General features: G+C 35.0%; 3 protein-coding genes across 6 annotated transcripts in view; 1 reads left to right on the plus strand and 2 right to left on the minus strand.

The window, feature by feature from the left end:
• Positions 1-999: 999 nt before the first annotated feature.
• On the minus strand, positions 1,000-1,706 carry LOC136039036 (HUWE1-associated protein modifying stress responses-like; the record flags this gene model as incomplete). The annotated part of the gene is given in 1 exon segment (XM_065722534.1): positions 1,000-1,706. A coding segment is annotated over 1 exon segment (680 nt), but the record flags the coding sequence as incomplete, so codon positions are not given.
• A 4,959-nt stretch (positions 1,707-6,665) lies between these two features.
• Positions 6,666-25,344, minus strand: LOC136039265 (mpv17-like protein). 2 transcript variants are annotated; one of them, XM_065722841.1, is made up of 5 exons: positions 25,156-25,344; positions 20,395-20,489; positions 11,340-11,452; positions 9,517-9,587; positions 6,666-6,878 (listed from the first exon to the last, which is right to left on the minus strand). In XM_065722841.1, the coding sequence occupies exons 1-5, from the start codon at positions 25,267-25,269 to the stop codon at positions 6,723-6,725; spliced, it is 549 nt and encodes a 182-aa protein (XP_065578913.1). In that variant the 5' UTR covers positions 25,270-25,344; the 3' UTR covers positions 6,666-6,722. The 2 variants fall into 2 exon arrangements, with proteins under 2 accessions (XP_065578913.1, XP_065578914.1); XM_065722842.1 differs by having other exon boundaries at positions 25,261-25,338.
• Positions 25,121-26,706, plus strand: part of LOC136039263 (single-minded homolog 1-like) — a 116,054-nt gene continuing 114,468 nt past the window's right edge. For 2 of the 3 annotated variants that reach the window (XM_065722834.1, XM_065722835.1), the window contains exon 1: positions 25,317-25,431. The gene's annotated coding sequence lies outside the window, so the exon portion shown is untranslated. Of the gene's footprint in view, positions 25,222-25,316; positions 25,432-26,706 lie in introns of those variants that run through there. The other variant, XM_065722836.1, reaches the window with a different exon arrangement.

Below are 26,706 nucleotides of genomic sequence, written 5' to 3' on the forward strand. Positions count from 1 at the left end.
GTTTCTATATCATTTGGGTATATTTGAGTAACATTCATTAAATTTTAACTGTAAGATTGTACTTGTGACATTGATTCAAAATTGTAGCTCTTTCATTGCATTTCAGTATTTCCGTGGAGACCTTCCATCAAGTTTTTCCGGGCTTTTTGAAATTGTTCGAAATGTCAGTCCTTATGAAACTAGAAACAAGGATGATGTGCCTGTGCCATCCACCCCTGCAGTGCGCTCGGACTTTGGTCTGATAGCTGCTGTCGGACGTGCCTGGAATTCCATTCCTGTTGGGATTCGACGGTCCTGTACCATAGGCTCCTTCAAGAAACGGTTGAAGAATTTTTTAATTAAAAAAAAAATAAATTAAATTATAATATTGATCAGTTATTTATGTTGTTTAGTTATCAAGATTTAATTTATTTAATTAATTATTTAGATTGAATTTAATTATTTAGATTTGGGTGGTGTGAGTGTTGGATCCTCGATGTATATATATATATATATATATATATATATATATATATATATATATATATATATATATATATATATATATATATATATATATATATATATATATATATATATATATATATATATATATATATATTATTATTATTTTTTTTTGTAAGTAGGTGGTGCGGAGACCGGTTGTACTCGGGTGAGGATTGGTGAGTAGACTCTAAATATATTTTAAGTGTGAATGTATTTAATAGTTATTTATGTTTTGTTTTGTTGTTTTTTTTTTTCAAATAACGGGCCATTGAGCCCTTTGGGATATTTTTGTTTATTAATGGATGGATATTGATAATAAGAGGAACTTGAACTTGAAGCACATATCCGCATGGTTATACAACGTCAAATGCAAAAACCGATAAACCAAAAACTAAAATAGCTCATATTCAATAAAAACGTTGTCTTTTATGCGTAGGGCTGCAATCCATCGTATTATCACTTCTTGGAGATGTGCTACCACGACGTTTTCCATTTCGCTGAAATTCTTTTGCAATAAAAGACACCAGGTCAGAACTCATGGGCGGCTTTTTACGACGACCAGAAACGGGATACTCTGTAACAGTAGCCAAGCTTAAGGCTTCTTTAAAAGTTTGAAGATTTGTATCAGATGGAGAAGTCGACCCCGAAGCAGCGAAACTTTTAACACATAACCCTAGTGCTTCTCGGCTTTCAGTTGGACTATTTCTTGATGGATGTATCCTAGAGGATGAATAAGATGGGGGATAGGGTTTTCCTGCCAAAAAGCTGAACAGCTCATCCCGCTTGATATTGCGCCTCTTCCCTTTTGCCCATTGGGCTATTTCCTTGTTTCGTCGCTGATATCCCACTTCGATCCCTCTATCCTTTGATATTCGAATTGAGTCATTTGACACTTTATAAAGAGCTGTCACTGTTTCTGCAGCATTCTGAAAAGACATCCATAAGACTGCACCTTGGCAGCGATCTTTATATAATTGAGCTATAGCTATAGCAGATTCGTGGAATACGTTCCACAGCTCCTGAGAATTTCTTTCACTTTCAGTTTTGGACTCTTCCTCATAGTCTTCAGCTTCAATACACTCTACACACTGCCTTTCATAGGATGATAGCCCCCCTTGATCTCCTCCAATACGAAGTGAGGAAGAACATGGGAAAAAGTTATTTCGATTATTGTCATATATGTCGTCACTCATTACGAACACAAATTCTTGTTTTATTGTCTTTACAAAATTGGGGATAAATTTGAGGAATCGTCTTTATAAAGGAAAATGACGTCATGATATTTGCGCTGCTATGACGCTCATATGCCGAAAATGATGTAATGTTATCTCAGGTTCTATGGTGTTATACAACTTAAAAGGGCTATGATGTACGCAAAAGGAGGAGTTAAACTATGGATACCAAAATATACCTGACAATTATATCGTTAGTTTTCTGAACCGCGCGCGTAAGTCATTACGCGCCATATTAGTTACGCGTCATTGTAGTTGTGTCCCTGTGTACCAGTTTTTAACTACGTAAAACTTGCGAATATACAATATTCTTCGCTTACCCATTGTCTGTGCATATAAATAGAATGTCAGGTTTACCGACTCTTGAACATGCAACATATAATTGTCCATGGGAAGAACAATCCGTATTCAGATCTATACTGCATTTTTCTAATGATTGCCCTTGAGCTTTGTTGATGGTGATTGCTAATGGAACATACCCTGTGTCCCGGTCGTCATTTATATTCCCTGTGTCCGCTCGTCATTTGTGTCCCGGTGTCCCAGTCTGTAATTTCTCTTTGAGTTTCCCGGTCTTCATTTATATTCCCGGTGTCCCGGTCGTCATTTGTGTCCCGGTCTCCCGGTCTGTAATTTCTCTTTGAGTGTCCCGGTCTCATTTATATTCCCTGTGTCCTGTATATAGATATAGTTTCTTTTTTAGTTTTTTCTTTTCTTAGTTTTTTTCTTTTTTAGTTTTTCTTTTTTTTTAGTTTCTTCTTTTTATTAATTTGTTTTCTTTTTTAGTTTTTTCCTCTTTTTTTAGTTTTTTTCTTTTTTAGTTTTTTCTTTTCTTATTTTTTAGTTTTTCTTTTTTCTTTTCGATGAGTTTCAGCAATTCTTACCAACTGAGCGTTTTGCTTATGAAGAATAATATCTCGAGGTAAAAACTGATCACCGACCATAACAATTGCCACTTCGTCGATAGTTGGAGCATTGTATCTACGCACATGTTGGCCAGTAGGCGTTTTGTCAGCGGAAATAACAATTTTATGCGTATCAGTAGGCATCAAACCGATTGCTGTTTTGAACAGACACACTAAATTATTATTTTCGTGGAAAAGATGTTGCAATTGGGAAACAATAGTCCTTTCAACGCCGGGAGAAATTTCGCAACGTGCATTCAATTCAGAATTTCTTCACTGATGAAGTACAGTTGTAAAAATTTATGAATCTTGCCTGAGAATGGTAGAAGGGACCCTGCTCTATGATAAATTTGCCCTTTTACTTTGAAAGTAGGCATAAATTGATCTTGATTTTCGATTTGGGCACCAAACGACGTCATTTGGAAACATGAGTTTTTCTGATGTTTAACAAAAAACGCTTAGATTCTGACGTAGTTCCAGTAAGCAAAGTCTTCAATGGCTCTGGTGGTGCAGCCAGTTGAGGAAGTTTAACTTTTTCGGAGGCGCAGCACATTCCCATTGTCTCACTGTTAAAATTCAAGGCCTTGCAATAGGGACAAATTTTAATGAAAATTAACAATTAATTAACAAATTAATTAACAAAAATTAACAAATTAAAATTTAGTCCCGATTTGACCACATCTACTCAAGCTGTAATCATTTACTGGGCTGTACCTGAGTGCCAGGCGATAATTTTCAGGTTGCTCTTGTGATTCCTTGGCACGCTTTCTTTTGGTAATTTCTCTTTGAGACGCAATCCTGTTTTCACGCTGTTGTTGTGATTCCTCGGCACGCTTTCTTTTCTTACTTTCTCTATTAGCCGCAAGCCTTTTGGCATTAACTCTTTGAGCTGCTTCCTCGGCTGTTTCTTCTGCCATTGTAGGATTTATACTAAAATTTCTCTTTGAATTAACTCTTTGAGCAGCTTACTCGGCACGCTTTAAACTTAAATACGGCAAGTAAAGCAGAGTATGGCTGCCCTCCGATCACTTTAAAACATGCCCTGAAAGTTTTAGCTTAATGACCTCATTCGTCCCTAAGATATTGGTAAGAAGAACGACCAGCATATTCTTGGACGTTCCTCGAAGATAGTTTGAAAAGGGGTTTCTTTAAATAGGATTGACTCGAACCTCATATCCCCTGGAGTATTTCCATAAATTATGTAAATTTCCAAGAATTTACAAATAGATTTGAGATTAAGGAAATAAATTTGAAAGGCCTGTCTTTTTTTAAATTGTTTATCACTTGGAATCTAGTAAAGAAAAAATCAAGGGGTCAGACAGCAGAATCGCTCAGATATGAAACCATACCACAGAAAAGTAATTTTTCAAGGAATACGCATGCTATATCGTCTTCAGTCAAAAGATAAATGTGTTTTATCATCTTGAAAATAGATTTTTTTTTGAAAAATTACATTTTATTTTAATATCATGCGCTGCATTAATGATATGACGTCAATATAACATCATATATGTCAAAAGATCCGTTATATAATCTTGTAGGTGAAGATGCAATTTCTCGTCAAAACTATGTTTAATTTAAATATTACCTTAATTACCTAATTCGCAATTCAGAGCGATAAGGTCCAATGGATCTGTGTTTCTCTGTGAGTGATGAGGACTGACATCTGTTACTGATCTGGATCTTGCCAGCAGTATTTCCAGTTCCTGCATGACCACTCACTACCCAGTGACTTCTTGAAAGTTATAGGTGAGGCTGCTGACACTGTAGACTCGAAGAGGGAATTCCAGTCGTTGACAATTCTTTCGGAGAAGAAGTTTTGACGCATGTTCACATGGCATTTAGGAAGTTTCTTTGAATGGCCTCTTGTATGGGATTGGTAGGACATATTCAGGTTGAGGAGACTAGATGTGTCATTAGAGAGTTTATGGGTAAGCAGCATGTCACCTCGTCTGCGGCGGTACACCAGAGTGGGTAATTTGAGTTTTTTTTTAGTCTTTCATCGTAGGGAAGGTCTTTCAGCCCATTTATAACCTTGGTGGCATGCCCTCAAGTGTCGCCTTTATATTGGGGAGTGGCTATGCAGTTTCCAAATATTAGGTTGAATAACTTTCAAAAGGAACTAAATATAGTAATTTTCTTTTAAATGAGCCCTTAAACAGCTCTCTATGATAATCCAGTGCTCTGCTAGCAGTGAAGGTGAAAAGGAAACACATCAATGCTAACTATGCAAAAAAACAATTTTCCTACATAAGGTTTTCAGCAACGACGATTCCAATTGGCTATTTGTTACGACCCGACCCCAGTTTTTAGACCTTACGAAATAAAGGAAAAAAAACAACATAAAAATATAGCAATTAAAAAAGCAGGAAACTCATCAGGAAGGAAAATTGATTAAGAAATGGATTCAAGTCAGAAATAAAATCCCAAGATATTTGAAGCTCTGTTTTTTGTTTTAAAAAAGAAAACACTTTTGAAAGTACTCTATTTTGTTTATTTCTTTTCATTTTTGGTCTTGAAAAATAAAAAAACTTGTGTCGTATACATTAATAGAAGCTTTCAGAAGGCCTTAAGTTGCAAAATAAAAATTTTGCAGGGAATTAAAAAGAGATTAGTTTCGAATTTTCTGACTGATACTAATTTTCAGTTGTTTTTGCGACAATTTGATTTAGAAAAGTTCTATTTTTTTTAGAAAGAAGGAAAAAAGGAAAGAAAAGAGCTTTTAAGAAAAAAATACAAGCAATTTCCAGTTTTTTTTCATTCCATTCTAGTTACATTCTGAGTAGTAAAAGAATTTGTTTGGTCTATTTATTACAAAAATTAATATTATGCTTAAAAATGATAAAATATTACAAATATAACATGGTAGGTACACATCTTAAGTAGATATAATAGGTTGCTCACTAGCACAATTCTGGGTCTCTTGAGATTCTTTAACGCTTAGTAAGGTACTAGATTGCTCGTGATATATTTTGGTTGTATAATCTATTTTCATTTTTCTTTTTTTATAAGCGGCAATATAAAATAATTTTGAATACGAAGATGCAGTTTAAAAAAATAAAAAACAGTGTGTTTTATTTAAGTATTATATTTGGATAATTACAAAAATCACTAGATGTAGTAATTTTCTTTCAAATTAGCCCTTGAACACAGAATGTTCCAAATGTTCCAGTGCCCAGGTAGCAGGAGAGAGAGAAAAAAGGAAAAGTTCAGGGTGTAAGAATAGGTTTGTAAATCAATTTTAAGAGGACTAAGGTGCTAAGACTGGGAATACGCGAATGTAAAGAGGTGTTGAGTAAAGAGGGGACGAAGAAGATCTATCAATTGAACAGCTTCAAATACATAGGCAGCATTATTAGGAGATAATTAAGCCTGCGAATCAAGATAAGAAAATCGGAAGCTGCAGTGATGACAAAGGTCGAATATGGGTCTGAATGGTAGAATGGGTATAATGAAGCATGGTTACTATGAAATACATTTTATTAAATATTTTCCTAAAAAATCGCAAAAGTTCGTTTTGGATACCTGCCTGAACGACCACATTTCAAATTAAAAGCTAAATGAAAACTGTGGTTCAATCTGGCTTTTAATGACAGAAAAGTCAATATGGCTAGGACGGGTTCTGCCGATGAAGGGTGGCATATTTCCAAAGATTGTTCTCGTCGTCAAACACTCGGGTGGCCAAACAAAAATCCAGTTGTCCCCGAATGGGGTATGAGGGCATCGTAAGGAGAAGTTTAAGGGAAATTGGAACTTCTTGGAAGGTCGTAAAGAGAGAGGTTTTGAATAGGTTGGGACGGAGGAGTAGCGCGTGTAGCTACGTTGGACTCGAGTGGCTTCGTTTGCAGTGAGGTGTCAGTAGTAGCAATTGAGGTAAGAATCTCATTAGTTTTTGCTATTTATGCATTCCTTCCATTCTAAAAATTGGAAATATCCAGATTAAGGGCAATCTTTCTTGATTGATTTTTTTTCTTGTCTGCGGTTAAATCCATGTCATTCATCTCACTACTTACTCTAGCTCTTAATGTCAAAGATATCATTATACGATTAATACTTTTTAATCGAGGTAGATAGACTAGAGTAGATTACAAAAATTAATATTTTAATTATTCCTAAATTCTTCTATGTTTCTTCTTTTAAACCAGCACAGGACATTCGCCCAAACGAAGACGCAACAGCCAACAAACGCCACTCTATACTGCGGTGGCATTAAAAGGAAACTAACAGATTGGGCAGGCAGCCAAAACGAGCAGCTGACCTAGGAATAAAAGCAATATTTGATCAAGGACTATTACCACTCGAAGAGAAATACAGAGAAAAAGAGACAGACTATGGTAATGGTCCAATTAAGGTTCGAGTAGTTGTTCATATCCCTCATCAAAACTCAAAAGGATGAAATTAATACATACTCAACCTGTCCTATTCTGCACAAGACTTTTACTGTTACCTAAGCTTTAACACCCTTAAAAAATTTTATGGAGGAGATAAACCAGCAAAACTTTAAGGAATGAGGGCAAAAAAAACTTGTTTCCCAAAAAGTTCGCATGTTTCCTGAATTTAAATATATTTTCTATTTTTATACAGTATATTTAAGATACCATTTATGACTGAAAAGCGGCTATCACGAGCAGAAATGGGCCAAATTCGCACTTTAGAGTCAATAATCAAACAAGAACAAAAAAACAACAACAAAAACTATAAAAGGGTATTTTTTCCAAAGGAGGGGAAATATTCCTGGTTTGCAACCCCTCCTATCTTGAGATATCATATGTCGAGGCTATGCCTACCTTTATCATACCCAGCTTTAAGATTCAAAGCAAACGTTCAAGCATTGCTTTTTCCTAGACCTGAGAAATCTTCATCAGTTAATGGTAAGAAAGTTCATTTCAAGAATTAAAAGCTGTGTTTATAGTACAGTATAAATCTTCATGCCAAAAGCAGAAAAAAAAAATATCGTGGCCACTTCAGAAATACATAATTAAATTATATATATTACACATACACACGAATACATAATACAAGTCATCTATGCTTTACGAATAATTGTTTATTCTGTCTATTTAGTTTTGTACTCTTTAACCAATCTTAAGTCTATTTTATTTTTAACCTTCTTTTGACATTTTCGTTCTGTTTTTGTTTTCTTACCACGGTACTGAAGTCTGTTCTCGGCTTGCGATAGTAGCTTAAAAAAAATTGTCTTTTTCAATCTAGTCTAAGATGTCGTAAGATTTTCGTAATATTTTTGGCGAAAAGCTCAAACTTTCAATCTATTCATTTCTATTCATTTCATTCAATCTATTCATAAAATACTTTCAAATATTTTAGGAAAGAATTTATAGCGCACTTTGGAGAACAAAAAACTGCTAATCCTCTTGAGATCGAAATAAGATATGTGAACTCGGATCAATACCAATTGGTCGAAATAATTTATTTTGACAGGGTAGGTTTATACTTATTCGATAAAAATATAGCATAACGCCTTTTGAAGTGCTGCAACCAAAATTGTTTTTAGAAAAAGAAAAAATTTGGCCCACTTTTACAACGGTTGGTACTGTTCCCACAATGGAACAGTTTCTACCATGCTTGATACACTTCCGCCACGCTTAGAACTTTTCTGGAAACGCTTGGTGCGGCTTGTGCCACGCTTGGCACACTTCTGCAACGATTGGAACTGTTTCTGCCAAACTTACAACACTCCTGCCATACCTGACACAGTATCTGCCACACTCTGCAGACTTCAGCCAGAACTGTTTCCTGCTACATTTGGCACAGTTTCTGCCACACTTAGTACACTTCTACCATGCTTGGAGCTGTTTCCGTCACACTTGGCACAGTTTCTGCCACGTTTAGCATACTTCCATCCCGCTTGGCACGCGCCAACTGATTGCGTGATTTCTGAAGGTGCGTGTCCCCTCCAGCTTTTCACCATTTCAATGCAGGGTGTCGAGTTCTAGCCCGGTATCACATATAATGGGATCAATAAGTCTTATGATCATATTGGATAGACATAAACATTGGATCGGCAAAACCTGACGGACAAATAACGTTGAGGTACATTTTCAATCAGTATAAAAAGAAAAGGCATTACATAAATTAAGTTAAAATGACACTGGTAGAAAGAAAACATTGATAAATATCTATTACATATCAGGCTAATGAAACTTGATTGATTGTTTAAAATATTTCATTGCTAAATGCAAAAATTAACTTCAAATACGATTAAAGGATTAACAATTATCTTAATTTTATTTATACATAGTGTTATTTGTTACATTCAGTTTGACGTAAACTGAATCATGTTGTTTGACGTAAACTTTCAGTTTACGTCAAATACTTTATCGTTTTAAACTTTTTTAAAGTATCGTTTAAACTTTTTGACGTAAAACATTCAGTTTGACGTAAACTGAATCATTCAGTTTGACGTAAACTGTCCATTGGACGTTTTCTTGATGCAGATGCTCTGCTGTCGAGGCTATCCCTTCGGTTCAAAACACTAGAGTGGTTGTTGTGGAGAAGCACCGTTGTTGCCTAATGCACCAACCGACATTGGAAGACCCAAGTCTAAGCAAGTAAACACACTAAAAAATTCCTGAAATTTTGAGCAAATTTGATTTTTCAATATTATAATGAAAAAACTCTTTAAAATATAATATTTTCACTACAGCACGAATGATAATAAAGGTTATAGATAATGTTGGCCTATGGCTCGATTTAAGTTTGATAAACGAGCAGACATGACTTTGTCTGCTCGTTTATAGGTTTAATATCGCTCTTTACTATGTTTGAAAGCCTTCTTCTTGAAAAATATTTCAATTTTTTCAACAACATCTGCTTAAAAGAGATTAACCTTTAAATAGCTTACCATAGAAAATAAATCACCTTAGGAGATAACTTACCCTATATGTTTGGAAAAACTTCTCACGGCACTCTTCAAAAATGTCTGCCTTGCCTTCCATTATACTCATCACTAAAAAAAAAAAAAAAAAAAAAATATAAAAATCAGATTTCCCAATGAAAATAAAATTCTGCCATTAACAGAGACAGGGGGAAGGGGGGGGGGGGAGTGTATCAGCTAATACCATTTATGGACGATTTTTAACACGTTAAGCTATGTTTATTCCAAACGTCACACATTGAAATGAGAAGTATTAATTTTACTGCACCTGTCCGGGACAGGGGAACCGTTTCAGATAATCTGGGGGGAAGGGAGATAGAATTTTTCTTTTATATTGAAGAGAAATTCTTAAATTCTGGGTGGGCAATCTTGTGGTTTTCATTTTTTTTAACTAACAAGAATACCAAAAAAAGTGTCTTTTAAAATCTATGGGTGGAGGAGCGGCAAATGGTGCCCCTGTAGCCTAGGTAAATGGTGCAATCTGGTGCATCTAATGGTGCAATTCGTTGCAATCTAGGCAAATGGTGCCTCTGCTCAAGCCTAGTATATATATATATATATATATATATATATATATATATATATATATATATATATATATATATATATATATATATATATATATATATATATATATATATATATATATATATATATATACAAAAATTAGGTTTTTAGTTAAGGTTGTATCTCCCTTAACCAAAACACAGCGAGTCCAATGGCAAAGTTAAAGCTACATTTTTTTTTATCTGCTACACTTTCTGATATACAACCTCATAAAATCAGATAACCATCAGAACTTGTCATTAATCAGAAACAAGGAGGCATGAGCTAATTGTATATGTGATTGACTTTTAATATTTAAAAGTTTAAAAATTTAAAAGCTTTAAAAGTTTATTCCAATAAATTTTAATTAAAGGATGGACTACCCCTAATTTCAAAACAACTTTTCCGATGGCGAAATGGATTACTTCTGTCTGCTATACTTTCTGGGATACAAACAAGTATCTATGGTGGTAAAAACAGATTTAGCCCCTTTTCTACAGCCAAACCCTAGTTTTGATACAGTGTATTACAAAAACTAGTATCTACATTCAGCAGAAAAGGAAGTGGCTAAAGAAGGAATTAGAATTCAAGGTGCGAAATACTGGTTATCTAGGTCCAGCAGAAAACAAAACGGTAAATACGGAAGAAAATGGAGTTCGTAAAACATATTGACAAAGTTCTGTATCTTCGCTTATTTTTCCCGTTATTTTTTTTTTCTTTTAGAGAGAGAGAGAGAGACATTTATTAGAACAAATCAGGATAAACAACAAGAGACAACAAAATCCATACTAAATACTCCAAAAATTATAAACAGGGATTCTATGTTGGGGCAGGGGACATTCGATTACTGAATTGGGCAAAAATTCCGTCTTATGATTTGCAAATGGTGGTTTTTATCCCCTATTTTTTTGGATTCATCATCGAACTAGGAAAACTGCTATTTCAAGCTTCCTCACTCTGATTGGTCAATCATAAAGTCTATACTTGAAGGTTGAAAATTTTTCAACTCAACAAATTAATTACAGTATATATTACTGACATTATATATTACTGTCGTATGCTAATTTCATGTATAACGGGATTACGCTCCTTTCCAGTCGGAAGGGAGTTATGTCTCTTTGACTTATATTTCATGTCAGACGCTGCTCGGCGTTGAGACTAACGTCTGCCTAGAGTCGTTATGCTTTTATCTGCACGCTCATGAACGGTAAGTAAAGATCTATTCTTGCTAATAGTATTCAAAACTATAAAAACTTGTATTTCTACTTTTATACTAACTTGTATAGAATCCGCACAGATGAGGTGGAGCCAAAACAAACTGATCCATGAGAACCTTTCGAGCAACCGCAACTAAGCTCCTTCCAGGCCATCGAGAATCAAGGAATCTATACCTTAAAATAAAATGCGTCTAAAAAAGAATAAAACAAAAAACTTATACAGAGAAAAAAAAGAGCGGTTTAATTCCATTCGTTGATTGTTTTGGCATCAACCGTCCCATTAATAGCCAGTTGCATCATTTCTTAAGCGTATGCCAGATACCGAATCCATAAAGGCCAGTGTTTTTTGCATGTTGCTAATTTTACCACTTAATGTTAAGCAGGGGCGTGATTTGCTTTGGGACAGGAGAGTGCAACTCCCCCTACAGACCCCAGTTTGCCCTCCCTCAGCTGAAATTTAGTTTCTTCAAAAATTTTGTAAAAATTAAATGAAAAAACTAGTTTTTTTTTAAACTAAAAGTAAGGAGCGACATTAAAACTTAAACGAACAGAAATTATTCCGTATAAGAAATGGGTTGTCCCCTCCGCAATCCCTCGCTCTTTACGCTAATGTTTTTAATTGTTTTAAAAAGTAGATTTGTGGTAGAGAGTCAAACTTTAGCGTAAAGTAAATAATATAGGGGGTGTTTCCCCCTATTTTCCAAAATAAGGTAAATTTTCTCAGGCTCGTAACTCTTGATGACAAAGATTAAACTTGATGAAAATTATATATTTAAAATCAGCATGAAAATTCGATTCTTTTGATGTATCTTTTAGCATCAAAATTCCGTTTTTTAGAGTTTCGTTTACGATTAAGCCGGGTCGCTCCTTACTACAGTTCGTTACCATGAACTGTTTGACTAAGATAAGCCTGCGTGATTTAAGCATCCAGAGAAATGGGTCAGTTTTCTTTATTATGTCTTTGCCTTCATGGTACTATATGGCTCATTTTTCACTGTCATTTTAACTTAATTTCGAAAAATTTACGGCAAAATGCCGAAGGGATGATAATAATGAAACACTTGCTATTTCAATTATAGTGAAATGAGAATCCAGTGAAGTGCAATGGAGAATGAAGACAGAAAAAACAGAAAAAAATTAAAAAAAAAAACAGAAAAAAACATACAGAAAGAAACAAAAAAAAAAAAAATAAAGAGAAAAAAATAAAAAAATCATTTGTATATTGGTAAAACCCTTCGTAATCTCAAGAAGAGTGGAAACATATCTCGATACGTATTTTTTTCTGCTGCCAAATATTAGTAGACATGTTACATTCTAATCTATGGACATTTTGGAAATTTCGATGTCAATTTCCTTTTAATTGGAAAGTTTGAACTCTTGGCTAATTAAGCTTTCTTGTATTTAATAGAAAATAACTCGAGTATGAAACAAATATTGAAAATCAAGAAACAATATTTAAGTTTAAAGGCATGCATACTCACCCCGAGGAGGGAATATATGATAAACAACTCTATTGTTCAGTGTTCTTGAAAAAATGGAAAAATGACGGCCCGTTTTATGTGATTTTATCCCCTACTCAGCAAAAAGCTTCATACCCCTCCCCCCACAAAGGGTTACACGATAGGAACGCATTTTATTCTCTGTTTTCTTCTATTAGCTGAAGTACGCGTATCAAATATTATGTTTTTTATGTTAAAACAAAATTAGCATCATTTAAAAGTATGCTTACATGAGCGTTAATATTTGTCTCCTGTCAATATTCCTTTGTTTTACTTAATTTAATGCATGCCATATTTTGTAATAAATTTTAGATTACTTTCAATTGAAAAATCGCTTTTTTTTATTTAGGAACACGATTAATCAATTTTTTCACTGCTTAAAAAGTATTACTTCAGAAACCATAATTTTTGGAGACATGAATTCTTGTGAGTCTATTGCAGACTTGATGTACATTTTTATTTTTATTTTTATTTATTTTTTTTTTATCAAGCTTTACAACTTCTAATTGACATATCTCTTTCATTCATTAATATGTTTTCAACTAGTGCAAAAGATCAATTCTCGGCCAATTAAGCTTTCTTATAATTTCTACAGAAAAATAACCAGTATGAAGTAGATTCATAAATAAAATTTCAAACCACTACTAAGACTTGACAAAAGGAAAAATAACACCCAAGTTCAGAGACATGCGCACTCGCATCGAGATGTTAATATAGGCAAATCAAAAACGATTATATAAAAAGTATAGGACAAATTAAAAATCAATGCCAAAATAATTTAGATTGAAATAAACAAATAATAAATGATCTAATAATCAATCAATAAGAAACAAAACAAGTTAGTATGAAAATGAATTAGATTAAATGAATAGATTAATAGATAGAAACAAAAAAAGTCAATACGAAAATACGTTAGACTGTATTCAATAACCTAATACTAAAAATATAATATTAAACAACATATCATAAATAAATAACGGATACAATAAATTAATCTAGTAGAGCTTCAAAGAATGAAGAACTTGAAAGAACAGAGGCTCCAGTGAATTAACCTAAACTTAAAACAAACAGCAGAATTATCCTTAAATAAATGTGTAGTCGCCACCCCTTTTAAGGCTAGAGTCATGTATTTCCTTTACTGAACAGAAAATGTATTTAGAACAGCGTTTCTTTTATTACAGCATTGTGAATCAAATACACCTCAAATAACCTGAATTTATTTTTTCAGTATTAGTAAAAAGCACAGGTGGATCTAGAACAAAATCTTGGGGGAGGGGGGTCGGCAATGTGACAAGGGCACCAGCAATAGACCAAATTGATAAATTTATTTTAAAAAAGGGTAAAAAAAGAGAAAAAAACAAATAAGGGCACCAGAAAAATCTTGGGGGCAGAGTCCCCCAAGCTTCAGTAAGAGAGAAATGTTTCAGTTTTTTCAATAACAGTAGACCAATAGCTATTGCTGTCAAATTTTCTTGGAAAACTACTGGTGCTTTTGAATATTATTTTTTCCATGTGTGAAGGCATCGGACCTTTATGATCTAAGCGACGATTCAGTTTTATACGTCCGCTCATTACAATGATGATAATAATAACATCAGTATATTTTTAAGAACCAATTTACTTTTATCGGTTTAACATGCAACAAGTTTTTTCGACATTTTCATCGTTTTAAATCTATATATTCTCTTCAATTGTAGAAAAAATTAATTTGCCAAAATAGCTAACAGTTTAAGCTTATTATTCAGTTGTTACTGCAAATGGCACAACCCATTGAAGAGTTTGAAGGACAGAAATGCTACATGTATTTTCGGTAGTTAGATGACACAGACGAATGGTATATGGCACATATGAATGGGTATCAAATAGATAGATTGGACAGGTGAATGGGTTTCAAATAGATAGATGGCATAGGTGACGGAAATTGGACCAACAGAAAATTTGACCCGAATCTGAGAGTTCGGGATCGGAGTTGATCTTGGAAGCATGGAAGCGCAGATTCGAAGTTCGATTTTGGAAGCACAGAAGCCAAATGACAAAGGTGGTCCCTGTTCTTACTTTCAATTACTGTCTCATCAAATAGTGCGTCACAAGCCCGGGGGTGTACACAGGGGGGGGGGGGGGTGGTCTTGTTGCCCCCCTCCTGAAAAAAATTCCATATTTTCTTGACTTTTTTCGTTCATCAATATAATTTTGTAATAAAAATATTTTTTTTATATGCATTAGCTGGGGGGCAGAAGAAAAAGGTTAAAAAAAACACGTTCGTGGCAAACAGTGTGCAACCGATTAGTATAGATTGGCTAAATCATTATTTTCGGTACTCTATTGTTCATCCGCTTCTTTCTGCCCAAATTTTTTGCTCGCTTCGACCTTTTTTATAGAAAAACCTAATTTAAATTTTAATATCAACATAAGCTTCAGACAAACGCCGAGCGTCTTAGACGGTAACAAATCTGCCTTGCTATAGGGGTCATCTAATATCACAGTCATTTATAAAGGCCGTATCTGATATTATCACACTTAAGAGACAATTGCCAAAAAAATCTCTTGTTAAGCTATACTAATGGCGAGGATTCTTCAGACTTTGGTCTTCTTGACCTGCATTACCCTGCTGATCTTCTCTTTGACAAAAGTTTCTATTAAAATTAAAAAAAAAACTTATCATTCTAATTAAACGGCCCTTGTGATTCATGAGTCGTTCTTAAAGAATTGGGATAGAAAGTCAAACTTGAGCGTAAAGAGCGAGTTATTGAAGAGCAGCAATCCCCCTTATATACAGAATAATTTCTGTTATTTTGAGTTTTAATGTTGCTCCTTACTTTTTCTTGAAAAACTTTTTATATTTAAGGATGCATCATTTTTTAAATTTAGTTTGTTTTCAATTGCTTCACGGACAATTTGTTTCATTCCTGGGCTTTCATTTTAAAGACAAACATTTCATTTCTTGTTTTAAAGACAAACATGATGACAACGAAATCTTCTTGGTCTGGTTAAAATCTCCTCCTATAACAACAGCTGGGCTACTTTATGCTTCTTAGGTGATCAATATTCGTTTGGAGGTGGAAAGCCAAGTCACCCCGGTTTCTGGCACTTTCCGAGAAATGTACTGAAGCGACTATAATACAAAAAAATGAAGGGGAAGAGATTTTGGTTTGCAAATAGCCCAGATTACTTCATGAGCTGGATCAAATAATTCCAGTAATAATTTGCAGGGGATACCCTTCCGTATGTACAAGGCAACACCTCCACCTAGTCTATGTTCACCTCAATCAGCACGTGTGCTCAGGAAAACTTCGTAGCCTGACATATGACTTGATGACCTATCAAAATTCCACGTTTCTGTAACTGCGATAAATGGGATACTGTTTTGACGGACGATAACTTCAAATTCTCCATTTTGTTACATAATGACTGACAGTTTATAACGAGAAAATTTGGCACTCTGTTTTTCGAATTTAAAGTCATTGACCTTAATAGGTGGCGCTGATTACTACTAGACAAACATATCGGAGCTCTATTGAAAGGAATGGGAGATGGCATATTGGCATTTGTTGAGCAGTCTATCTCAAAAGGATACAATGGCGGGGTTCGATTATTGGAGCATGACTGGTTGTTATTAATGACACGGTAACTGAGATCATTCGCTGACCTCGTGTGCCGCCATGCTTGCGGCATCTTTTCCGCTTCTAACAGTTAGACAGGAGCTCCTGGGGCAGTGGTCTGTCATCTGGTGACCTTCCAAGCTATTTTAATGCTACAAGTTTTGCAAAAAATGATGGCGCCACAGCTACTCAGGTGAAAACAGTCCATTTAAGGCTCCTTTATCATATTTCAATGGCATGGCACACACATTGGACAAACTTAGGAGTGTTAATAATTTTATAATAAACAGCATCCTTTCGTTTGATTGTGAAACAGGCACAATTAAGCTAAACCTAGATGGTCTCTGGGACGCTGCAAAACGTCAACCAGTGCCATCTATCAGTGTTTGGTTACTTGTTTTTTTTTCTAGGGATGATTGTATCGACCAAGTGATCCTAGAATATCGAAGAGGGCTCATTCTAACGGAATTAGAAGTTCTAGTGCCTGTTTTTAGTGACAAAAAAAATTGAAGAGGCCCCCTTCCATACCATACCAATTTTCTCAAAATTGTCCGATCAAAATTTTGAGATAGACGTTTTCTTCAGCATAATGGAAAGGCCGAATAACTATGCCTTTGGAGACACCATGACCCCCCCCCCCATAGCCCCTGGGGAAAGGTCTCTTAAGTTACTAAGTTTGCCTATTTTTCTACCTATAGTATTTGTTATTGGCAATTATGCTTACATTTTTCGGGGGGGGGGGGAGATTTTCTAATGGTGGTATTTTCCATGGTGATAATTTTCATGGGATGGGAAGTTTCCGGGAAGGGAATTTTTCAAGGAAAATTTTACACTTGAGTTCCTATACGAAATTCGTCGTATGTCTTGCTTTCTCTTTGCCGACTCAATTTTACGCATTTTCAATTTTATGAAGATGGTAAGGGTTATTGTCCGGGGTAAATTTTCACCAGGATTGAATTGTCTAGAGCAGTGGTTCCCAACCAATTTTGGGCCATGCTCCACCCATGCATTTCTAAAACCCCGATGTCCCCCTCATGATATTTAGATTTTGTTACCCAAAATTTTACGCGTGTTCACCCGATGGAAGCTTAAAAGGCCATTAACCAGGTATTCTTTTTTGATTCGTCCTCGTTTTGAGGTGTTTTTATGCCAATGAAAATTTTTTTATACTCTCGAATTTTGAAGTTCAATAAAATAAATAAATTTATATTTTTATTAGGTTATAGCATTTTTTTAAACGTGCTCGTTATTTTGGATATGGAAATTCAGCGATCTTCGCTACAAGTGGTTTGCCCTCCCGAGTGTCCTGCTCGAAATTAGACTGTGGTGGTTTAGAATTCAGTGCAATAATCTTCAGTGGCTGATACTCGGATTCCGAAGTAGGATCATGTAATCTAGGATATCGACATAGATTCAATCTCTCATCAGCAAGTAAATCAAATATTTTGGATTAGAAATTTGGTTTTTCGCTTCCTGGTTTTATATATATTTGTGTTTTATATATATTCCTAGTTTATTTATATTTTTTAAAACCTTGATATTTAATACCTTTTTTGTTTCTCCTCCTCTCTCTTTCAGACAACCCGCAACCCCAACATTGTAAGCTCCTCTACCCGTCGAGCTCAGTGTTCTTGTTAGTTTGTATTACAACTCAAGTTTATTTATGTATAATAAAAAACTAATTTCATAGTATAAACTAGTCTCTTGAGTAGAAGAATTCTACTGCTTAAGATCAGGACAATATTAGGTTTCTGAAATAGTCTCATCGTGTCAATAGATATACGTAAAATTTTAAAATCAACAAGTTTAACAAACAATACGTATAACCTCTCAAAGCAAATGAATAAAATAACCTCGATAGCGCCGTTATCTAATGTGCGGTGGTACGGACGCCATCTTAAAAAACTGGAGAAGTATCTTCGAGGCCTAGAAACTTATTTTTTTTAAACAAAGATAAAATCCTTGTAAAGAAGATTTATAGCTAAAAATTGGGTAATTTTGAGACAACCCTAAGAAAGGTCTAAGAAAAAAAAGTTTGTAATAACAGTTTATAAAGAAAAAAGTCACAGTAAAATAAGAAAAGTAAACTTTGTGTACAAAACTAATTAGTTAAATGTACACCTCCGGTACGTAAAATTTAAAAAAAAAACAAAAAAAACAACCCATAACTGCATATGAAGGCCTTTTTCACCAAAAACTGGATTTCCATTTTTTTTTTTTTTTTTTTTTTTTTTTTTTTTTTTTTTTATCATGAATCAAATATTTTTAAACAAGTTAAACAAGAAAATAGTGGCATTTCAACTAGGGTTTTATAAAAGGAATCGGACCCACTTGGAACTGATACAATTTTCATATATGAGACATATAAAATTATTTGGACCACAAATCATTATATGAAATGGTTAGCAATTATCGAAAGCCTTTTAGGGTACAGCCGAAAGATTATAATATTAACAGATAAAATTTTATTTCTTAAAATGAAACACGGGAAGCGTCAGATGATTTGCCCCCTACCACGCATTGCCCTCCCGACCGAAGGCATTGAATCAGGAGATCGGTACCTGCACAACACAGACCGTTGGCTAGCACGTGATTTTTTTTAATGGGTAGGGTATTGTTCAGAGAGGAGGAGGGGGGGGTATCACGCGCCTGAAAGACCCATTTAAAGACCTAAATTACCTAACTCTCCATGGGCCTTCACACATATAAAGGTATGGGTATTTGTGCGGGCGGGGGAGAGATGTAGGAATTACTATCTCATCTCTTTTCATGTAGACCACTTGTTCCCAACCGATTTTGGGCCATGCCCCACCCAGGCAATTCTAAAACTCTGATTCCCTCTCCTGATATTTAAATTATTTGCCCAAAATTTTACGTGTATTCACCTGAAGGAAGATTAAAAGGAAATTAACTTGGTATCGTTTTTCGAGTTGTCCTCTATGTTTATTTTATGCAAATGAAAGTTTTTGTTATGCAACACCTTTCGTGTAATGCATGACGTCGTTGCAATAATATCATATACCTTTTTTGCTCTTTAAATGCATTTAAATGTAACGTCATCCGTATAAATTTTTTTTTTTCGAAATTAAGCATCTAAGTATAGTCACCTGAAGGGCGCACGTCCTGCCCATGACCCACAAAAATACTGCACTGCTCCACCAGTGGGGTCTGTGCCCCACGTTGGGAATTACGGCTCTAGAGTATTGCCAGTCGAAGGGTATTGGTCCTGCGTATGACTCAGCAAAATATTCCCATGCCCCACCGATGGGCGTGTGCCCCACGTTGGGAATTACGAGTCTAGAGAATATATCCGTGGGGAGGAGGGAATTTCCCGTCAAGGCGTAGCCAGATCTCCTGGTATTATTTAACAAACGATCAGAAATTAAACAAAAAACAAGTTTTTTCAACTGAAAGTAAGGAGCAACATTAAAGCTTAAAACGAAAAGATATTGTTACGTATCCCTCAACACCTCGCTCTTTACGCTGAAGTTCGAATTTATGTCCAAATTTTTTAAGAACGACTCCTGAAACAATATATTCGTTTGATTAGGGAGGAGGGGTCAACTCCTCCCGAACAGGGAGGAGTTGATAATAATTTCCGTTCATTTTAAGTTTTAATATTGCTCCCTACTTTCACTTGAAAAAAAACTAGTTTTTTTTTATTTAGTTTCTTTTCGGAGTGGGTTTATTTTGATTGGCTCCTGATTTTATTTTTTGTGTATTAAATTAATGAATATTATATCATAAAATCATCTAGCCGTGTATTAGATAGCATATAAATATCATAAGTGTATTTAATTACCATGTAGCCTAAATTTTCGAATAGATTATACAACCGTGTTATTTACTTGCTTCATAAATTCCTCATTATCTTCTCCTTTTTTGTATGATGGAAATGGCGTGTGGTCTTCGTCGTTATTTGCTATACAATATCTTGTAGAAATTATTTTATTTTACCGTAAAAGTTACGTTTTAGACCCCATATTTACCGGGCTATAAAGTTAAAAATTATGCTTACCATCTATATAGGATATGTGGGTTTACCCCCATGCCAATTACAGCAAATCTTCCTATGGCTGCAAAATCATATTTGCTCCATTCAGGGTCCTTAAACTTGAAAGAATAAAATCGGAATATTATAAAATCGGAATTATCGCAATATATAAAGAATATATTATATATATATATATATATATATATATATATATATATATATATATATATATATATATATATATATATATATATATATATATATATATATATATATATATATATATATATATATATATATATATATATATGTATATATATAAATATATATATATATATATATATATATATATATATATATATATATATATATATATATATATATATATATATATATATATATATATATATATATATATATATTTATATACTAGCTGTTGGGGTGGCGCTTTGCGCCACCCCAACACCTAGTTGGTGGGGGCACTTCGTGCCCCCCCCCGAAAATGATGTCATGTTATCTCAGGTTCTATGGTGTTATACAACTTAAAAGGGCTATGATGTACGCAAAAGGAGGAGTTAAATTATGGATACCAAAATATACCTGACAATTATATCGTTAATTTTCTGAACCGCGCGCGTAAGTCGTTACGCGCCATATTAGGTACGCGCCATTGTAGTTGTGTCCCTGTGTCCCACCTGTGAATATAGATAGATATACACATGTTTTTAACTACGTAAAACTTGCGAATATACAACATTCTTCGCTGTCCCATTGTCTGTGCATATAAATTGATTGTCAGGTTTACCGACTCTTGAACATGCAACATATAATTGTCAATGGGAAAAACAATCCGTATGCAGATCTATACTTCATGATTCTAATGATTGCCCCTGAGCTTTGTTGATGATGATTGCTAATCGAACATCCCATGTGTCCCGGTCGTCATTTATACGTTACCAACTCAGCTACTTCGGGCTTGAATACATTCGTTTTTGAATTGGTATATGATGAAACAATTTTTTTTGTTTTTAGTTTTTCTTTCTTTTTAGTTTTTTTTTGTAGTTTTTACCTTTTTTTAGTTTTTTTCTTCTTTTGTATTCAAGGTTCGATCCTGGAACCTCTCGGACCTACAACCTGAAGCATAACGCATTACCAAATCAGCTACATCGGCTTGAATACTCTGGTTTTCGAAATGGTATATGATGAAATAATTCAGACATCATATGCGGACTTATAATGGCGTCACTCGACAGACAGACAGACAGACAGCGCTTCGCGCCACCCCAACACCTAGTTGGTGGGGGCGCTTCGCACCCCCCAAGCCCCCCCGCGCGCGTAAGTCGTTATTTTTCTTTTTTAGTTTTTAGGTTTTTACCTTTTTTTTTAGCTTTTTTAGTTTTTTTTAGTTTTTTTTGTAGTTTTTACCTTTTTTTTAATTTTTTCTTCTTTTGTATTAATACTAAAGTCAAGGTTCGAACCTGGAACCTCTCGAACCTAGAACCTGGAACATAACGCGTTACCAACTCAGCTACATCGGCTTGAATACTTTCATTTTTGAATTGGTATATGATGAAATAATTCAGACGTCATATGCGGACAGACAGACAGACAGACAAACAACTTATATTTATATATATAGATATTTTCTTTTTCGAAGAGATTTCGTTTTTCTTCCATTGTGTCTCTTAAAGTTTGCTTCAACTGCTTTTCGCAATATGATTCTTCTTTTTTTGCATTTTAAATAACAGCGAGGGACTAATGGCTGAATTAAACGCAGATACTGCATAATCTATTGTATGGAATTAAATAAAAAAAAAAACAAGTTTTTTGAAATGAAAGTAAGGAGCGACATTAAAACTTAAAACGAACAGAAATTACTCCGTATAGGAAAGGGACTTTTTCTCCTCGACGCCCCGCTCTTTAAGCTAATTTTTTTTATTGTTTTAAAAAGTAGAGTTGCGAGAAAGAATCAAACTTTAGCGCAAGGAGCGGGGTGTCGAGGAGGAAAAGCCCCTTTCATATACGGAGTAATTTTTGTTCGTTTTAAGTTTTAATGTCGCTCCTTACTTTCATTTCAAAAAACTTGTTTTTTTTATTTAATTTCTGAAAGTTTTTGAATTAATGCATGTCTGATTTTGGCTCTCCGTACATAAATTATTAAAATGAAATTTGCATATTAATTGTTTTTTTGGCTAAATGGCTTTCTCTTAGTTTTGATCAGACGATTTTGAGAAATAAGGGGTGGGAAAGGAGGCCTAGTTGCCCTCCAATTTTTCGGTTACTTAAAAAGCCAACTAGAAGTTTTAATTTTTAACGAACGATTTTATTAGTAAAAAATATACGTAACTTAAGAATTAACTTACGTAACAAACTTTTATATTCTTATATTGTGGTTATATACATGAGGGGGTTGGTCCCCTCGTTAATACCTCGCTCTTCACACTAAATCTTGTTTTGTCCCAGTTCTTTAAGAATGGCCCCTGAATCAGAAAGGCCGTAGAATAAATAGTTGAAATTACTAAAAATAATTTAGCATAAAGAGCGAAGTATTCATCTCCTCCTAAATACCTCGCTCTTTATGCTAAAGTATTTTTAGAACCCCTCATATGCGTAATAATCTCTGTTCGTTTTAATTTTTAATGCTTCTCCTTACTTTCAATTGAAAAAACAATTTCATGTTTATATTTTCATTTTTTTAATAGTAATGCTAGAAAATCCTGCGCCCTTTTCATTGAATTTCTCTTCCCCCATGAAATATCCCTCCAAGGAAAGATCCCCCATAGAGCCCTCTCCCCTGAACCCCACACCCAAACCAAAAAAATCCCCCTGAAAACGTCGGTACACTTCCCAATAACCATTACTGTATGTAAACATTGGTCAAAGTTTGTAACTTGCAGCCCCTCCCCCAGGGACTGTGGGGGGAGGGGGTAAGTCATCCCCAAAGACATAGTTATTATGGTTTTCGACTATGCAGAACAAAATGGCTATCTCAAAATTTGGATTCGTTGACTTTGGGAAAAAATGAGCGTGGGAGGGGGCCTAGGTGCCCTCCAATTTTTTTGGTCACTTAAAAAGGGCACTAGAACTTTTCATTTCTGTTAGAATGAGCCCTCTTGAAACACTCTAGGACCAATTGCTCGATACGATGACCCCTGGGAAAAAAACAAAACAAACAAATAAACACGCACCCGTGATTTGTCTTCTGGCAAAAAATATGAAATTCCACATTTTTGTAGATTGGACCTTGAAATTTTTTCTATAAGGTTCTCTGATACGCTGAATGCGATGGTGTGATTTTTGTTAAGATCCTATGACTTTTAGGGGGTGTTCCCCCCTATTTTCCAAAATAAGGCAAATTTTCTCAGGGTCGTAACTTTTGATGACAATGACTAAATTTGATGAAACCTATATATTTAAAATCAACATAAGAATCCGATTCGTTTGATATATCTTTTAGCATCGACATAGTGTTTTTTAGAGTTTCGTTTACTATTGAGCCGGGTCGCTCCTTACTACAGTTCGTTACCACGAACTGTTTGATTCAGTATATATATATATATATATATATATATATATATATATATATATATATATATATATATATAAGTTGTGTCAATTTTCATACTTTTTTGCAGCTATATAAACACCAATGAGCTAAACATTGCGTTGTTACTTTATTGTTCGTGAATAACTGTTTAGGGAGGGCGGCAAAAAGAGTTTATTAGCGCAACTCAAAGTCAATGGTTAAAAACCCAGTGTGTGGAATTTGTTTAGATTTTTCTTCCACCGTCTTTAACTTAATAATTAGCAGAGTGTCGTACGGAGCTTGAGAGAGTGGGAATAAGCAGGGGCGAATCTTGTTGGGCATTTTATTGGGTAGAGGGAGGGGGGCAAAAGTAAAAGGGCATAGGATATATAATAATTTCCCCACCCCCCTAATGAAGCCCCTGGAAATAACCAGGGGTTGCCGAAGGAAAATGTCTTAAGTCAAAATAGCTTTTAGATCAGTATGAAATACGACTACACAAGGTTTCACAATTTGTACATTTCTTTATTCTTTGAGCTTCAGCCTGATTGCCAAGTTCTTTTAGATACTGAACTAACTTAAACAAAATAAGATCGATTTAATCCCCCTTTTCTTTCCAGAACCACATCTGGCTCTTGTAGATTTGGTCTCTGAACTTTCAGAACACAACACTCTAATCGTAAATCACTCAAATACACAGTCTTATCGAAAATGCTACCAAATCCCGAATTTTTGGCAGAATTTTCTACCAAAAATTGCCACGGTCTTAAAGATTATTTGAAAAGGAAAGTGGAAGCCCAGGTTAAGGCGGTACACTATTTTGATGTCAGAAAATTTGCCATTGAGACAATCTCTTAGCCATAAATCAGCCATCTCAGATTGGAAAACATTCAAAAGTGAGCGTTCAGATGAGCTAGAAGGAATTCCGATTTATTTCGTAGTATCTTCAATCTGTACAATTTGACGCAATATTCTTGCGTATTAAATACGGCCGTTTTAGCTTGAAAAACGCTATGTCCGTCTAGTCTTTGAGTTTTGGCATTTCTTTTACCGACAACGCCATTTAATAACATTTATGTCCATCATAGGGTTAAATATCAAAATAGAGCACATTTGTCTGTAAAAGTACCAGGAACGACCGGGTAACCATGTTTTGGACGCTATTTTGCGTTTCGAATTGTTTTACAAAATCTCACTTCGAAATCTAGTGTGGACGTAACATAATTAAATAAAAATTCTTAGATGTCAATAACGCTTACCACAAATATTTTTAATGTCTGCTGTGAAAATTCTGCACCAACATAAAAAGATCCATAGAACATAGCGTTAGTTATATTTCCATAGTTTCGGAAAGCGTTTCGCACCTTATTCATTGAGCACTTCTTAATTTTTTAGGAATTTCCTCCAAGAAAAATTGTTTCAATTATTAGATAGCGCTTTAGTCTGTACTCTAGTATTCGTAAATTTAAATTGCTAGGACATGGAAAATTAAACAAACAACGTGTTATAGGCTACTAGGCTACATATAGTGTTAGGTACTAAAAAAGGCTAAGTAGATACTAAAAGATTTCTTTCTTTTTATTTTCTGAGAGTATTGTTTGTCTGTACTAGGTTCAGGTTTTACACAGCTCTCAGTTGTGCCCAAAGACAGGTGGCCTAGAGACCTCAAGAAGTGAGAAATATGGGTCCTCAAACTTGGTTAAACTCAGTGCCAGATTCCTTTACTGAACTTAATATTGGTAACTTTCATTTTATTTTTTCATTGCCTCAGCTAGGTAGGCTAGAATTTGAAGAATCCAGTCACTAGCATCCTCAAAAGATGCTTCCACTGGACAGGGGCCACTTTAGGGTAAAATCTTGGGGGAGACCCAAGGTGACAAGGGCTCCAATGACCAAATTTTAGGGGGAATGTGAAAAAGGTACCCATACATGACCAAATTGACAAATATATTCTAAATAAATAGTACAAATAGAAGAAAAAAGCAAGGAATGAGGGCACCAGAAAACAGTAAAGAAGGCTACCACTGCCACCGATTTTATTTTTTATGCACTCTCCAAATATATTAGTCATTTCCTATAGAAAGTTTTGTTTTGAGCTAGTGAAGATACCCTTAAGGTAATGGCTTGTTCCTTTTTAGGAAATTGTTAAATTCTATTTTAGGAACATCTTGCTATTGTAGATGCTTGGCTAGTGGAGTCAGGTAATGCATTTTCAGGACTAAATCCAGGGTCTAAAATAGAAAAATTTTACCTTAAATTACCTTAAATCGCATTTGCCAGCGAGATAAGGTGGTAGATCCTCCTGTAGTTCTCGCTGGTGGTGAGTGATGTAATTATGTTGGCTTAGCTTCCCAGTCCAGCCTCCACTCGGCCCTCTCCCAGTCCCTGTCGACTCCAGCCTTGAAGGAGTGGGGTGTCTCAGCTTGGATGGTAGACTCGGATAGGCTATTCCAGAGGGGGACCACCCGAATGGAAAAGAAACCACGTCGTTCCCTTCTCCGACATCCAGGCAGGTGAAGCTTAAGACTGTGACCTCTTGAATTGTTAGCCAAAGAGGGGGTGAAGATCTGGTTCAGGTGACCGGATTTGAAAATTTTGCGTGCCATGATCACATCTCCTCTATATCTTCGATAGGTGAGGGTTGGAAGTCTCAAAGATCCTAGGCGATCCTGGTAAGGGACATTATTTAAGCCACGGACCAGTTTGGTTGCTCTCCTTTGGACACTTTCAAGGGCTCTTGTGTCCATTTTATTTTGGGGAAAGGCCAAAGTCAAGCCAAACTCAAGGTGGGGACGGACAAGGGATTTATA

The sequence above is a fragment of the Artemia franciscana genome, chromosome 19, assembly GCF_032884065.1.
Source record: "Artemia franciscana chromosome 19, ASM3288406v1, whole genome shotgun sequence".
NCBI classification, from domain to species: domain Eukaryota; kingdom Metazoa; phylum Arthropoda; class Branchiopoda; order Anostraca; family Artemiidae; genus Artemia; species Artemia franciscana.

Bases quoted from the DNA above. Each gene is read 5' to 3' on its own strand.
- LOC136039265 (XM_065722841.1), bottom strand. From the start codon at position 25,269: ATGAATAAGGTGCGAAACGCTTTCCGAAACTATGGAAATATAACTAAC. The intron at 11,453-20,394 runs GTAAGCATAATT...TTTTATTTTAAG, and splicing joins CCACATATCCTATATAGATG to GTATAGATTCCTTGATTCTC. The intron at 6,879-9,516 runs GTAAGTTATCTC...TTTTATTCCTAG, and splicing joins AGTTTTTCCAAACATATAGG to GTCAGCTGCTCGTTTTGGCT.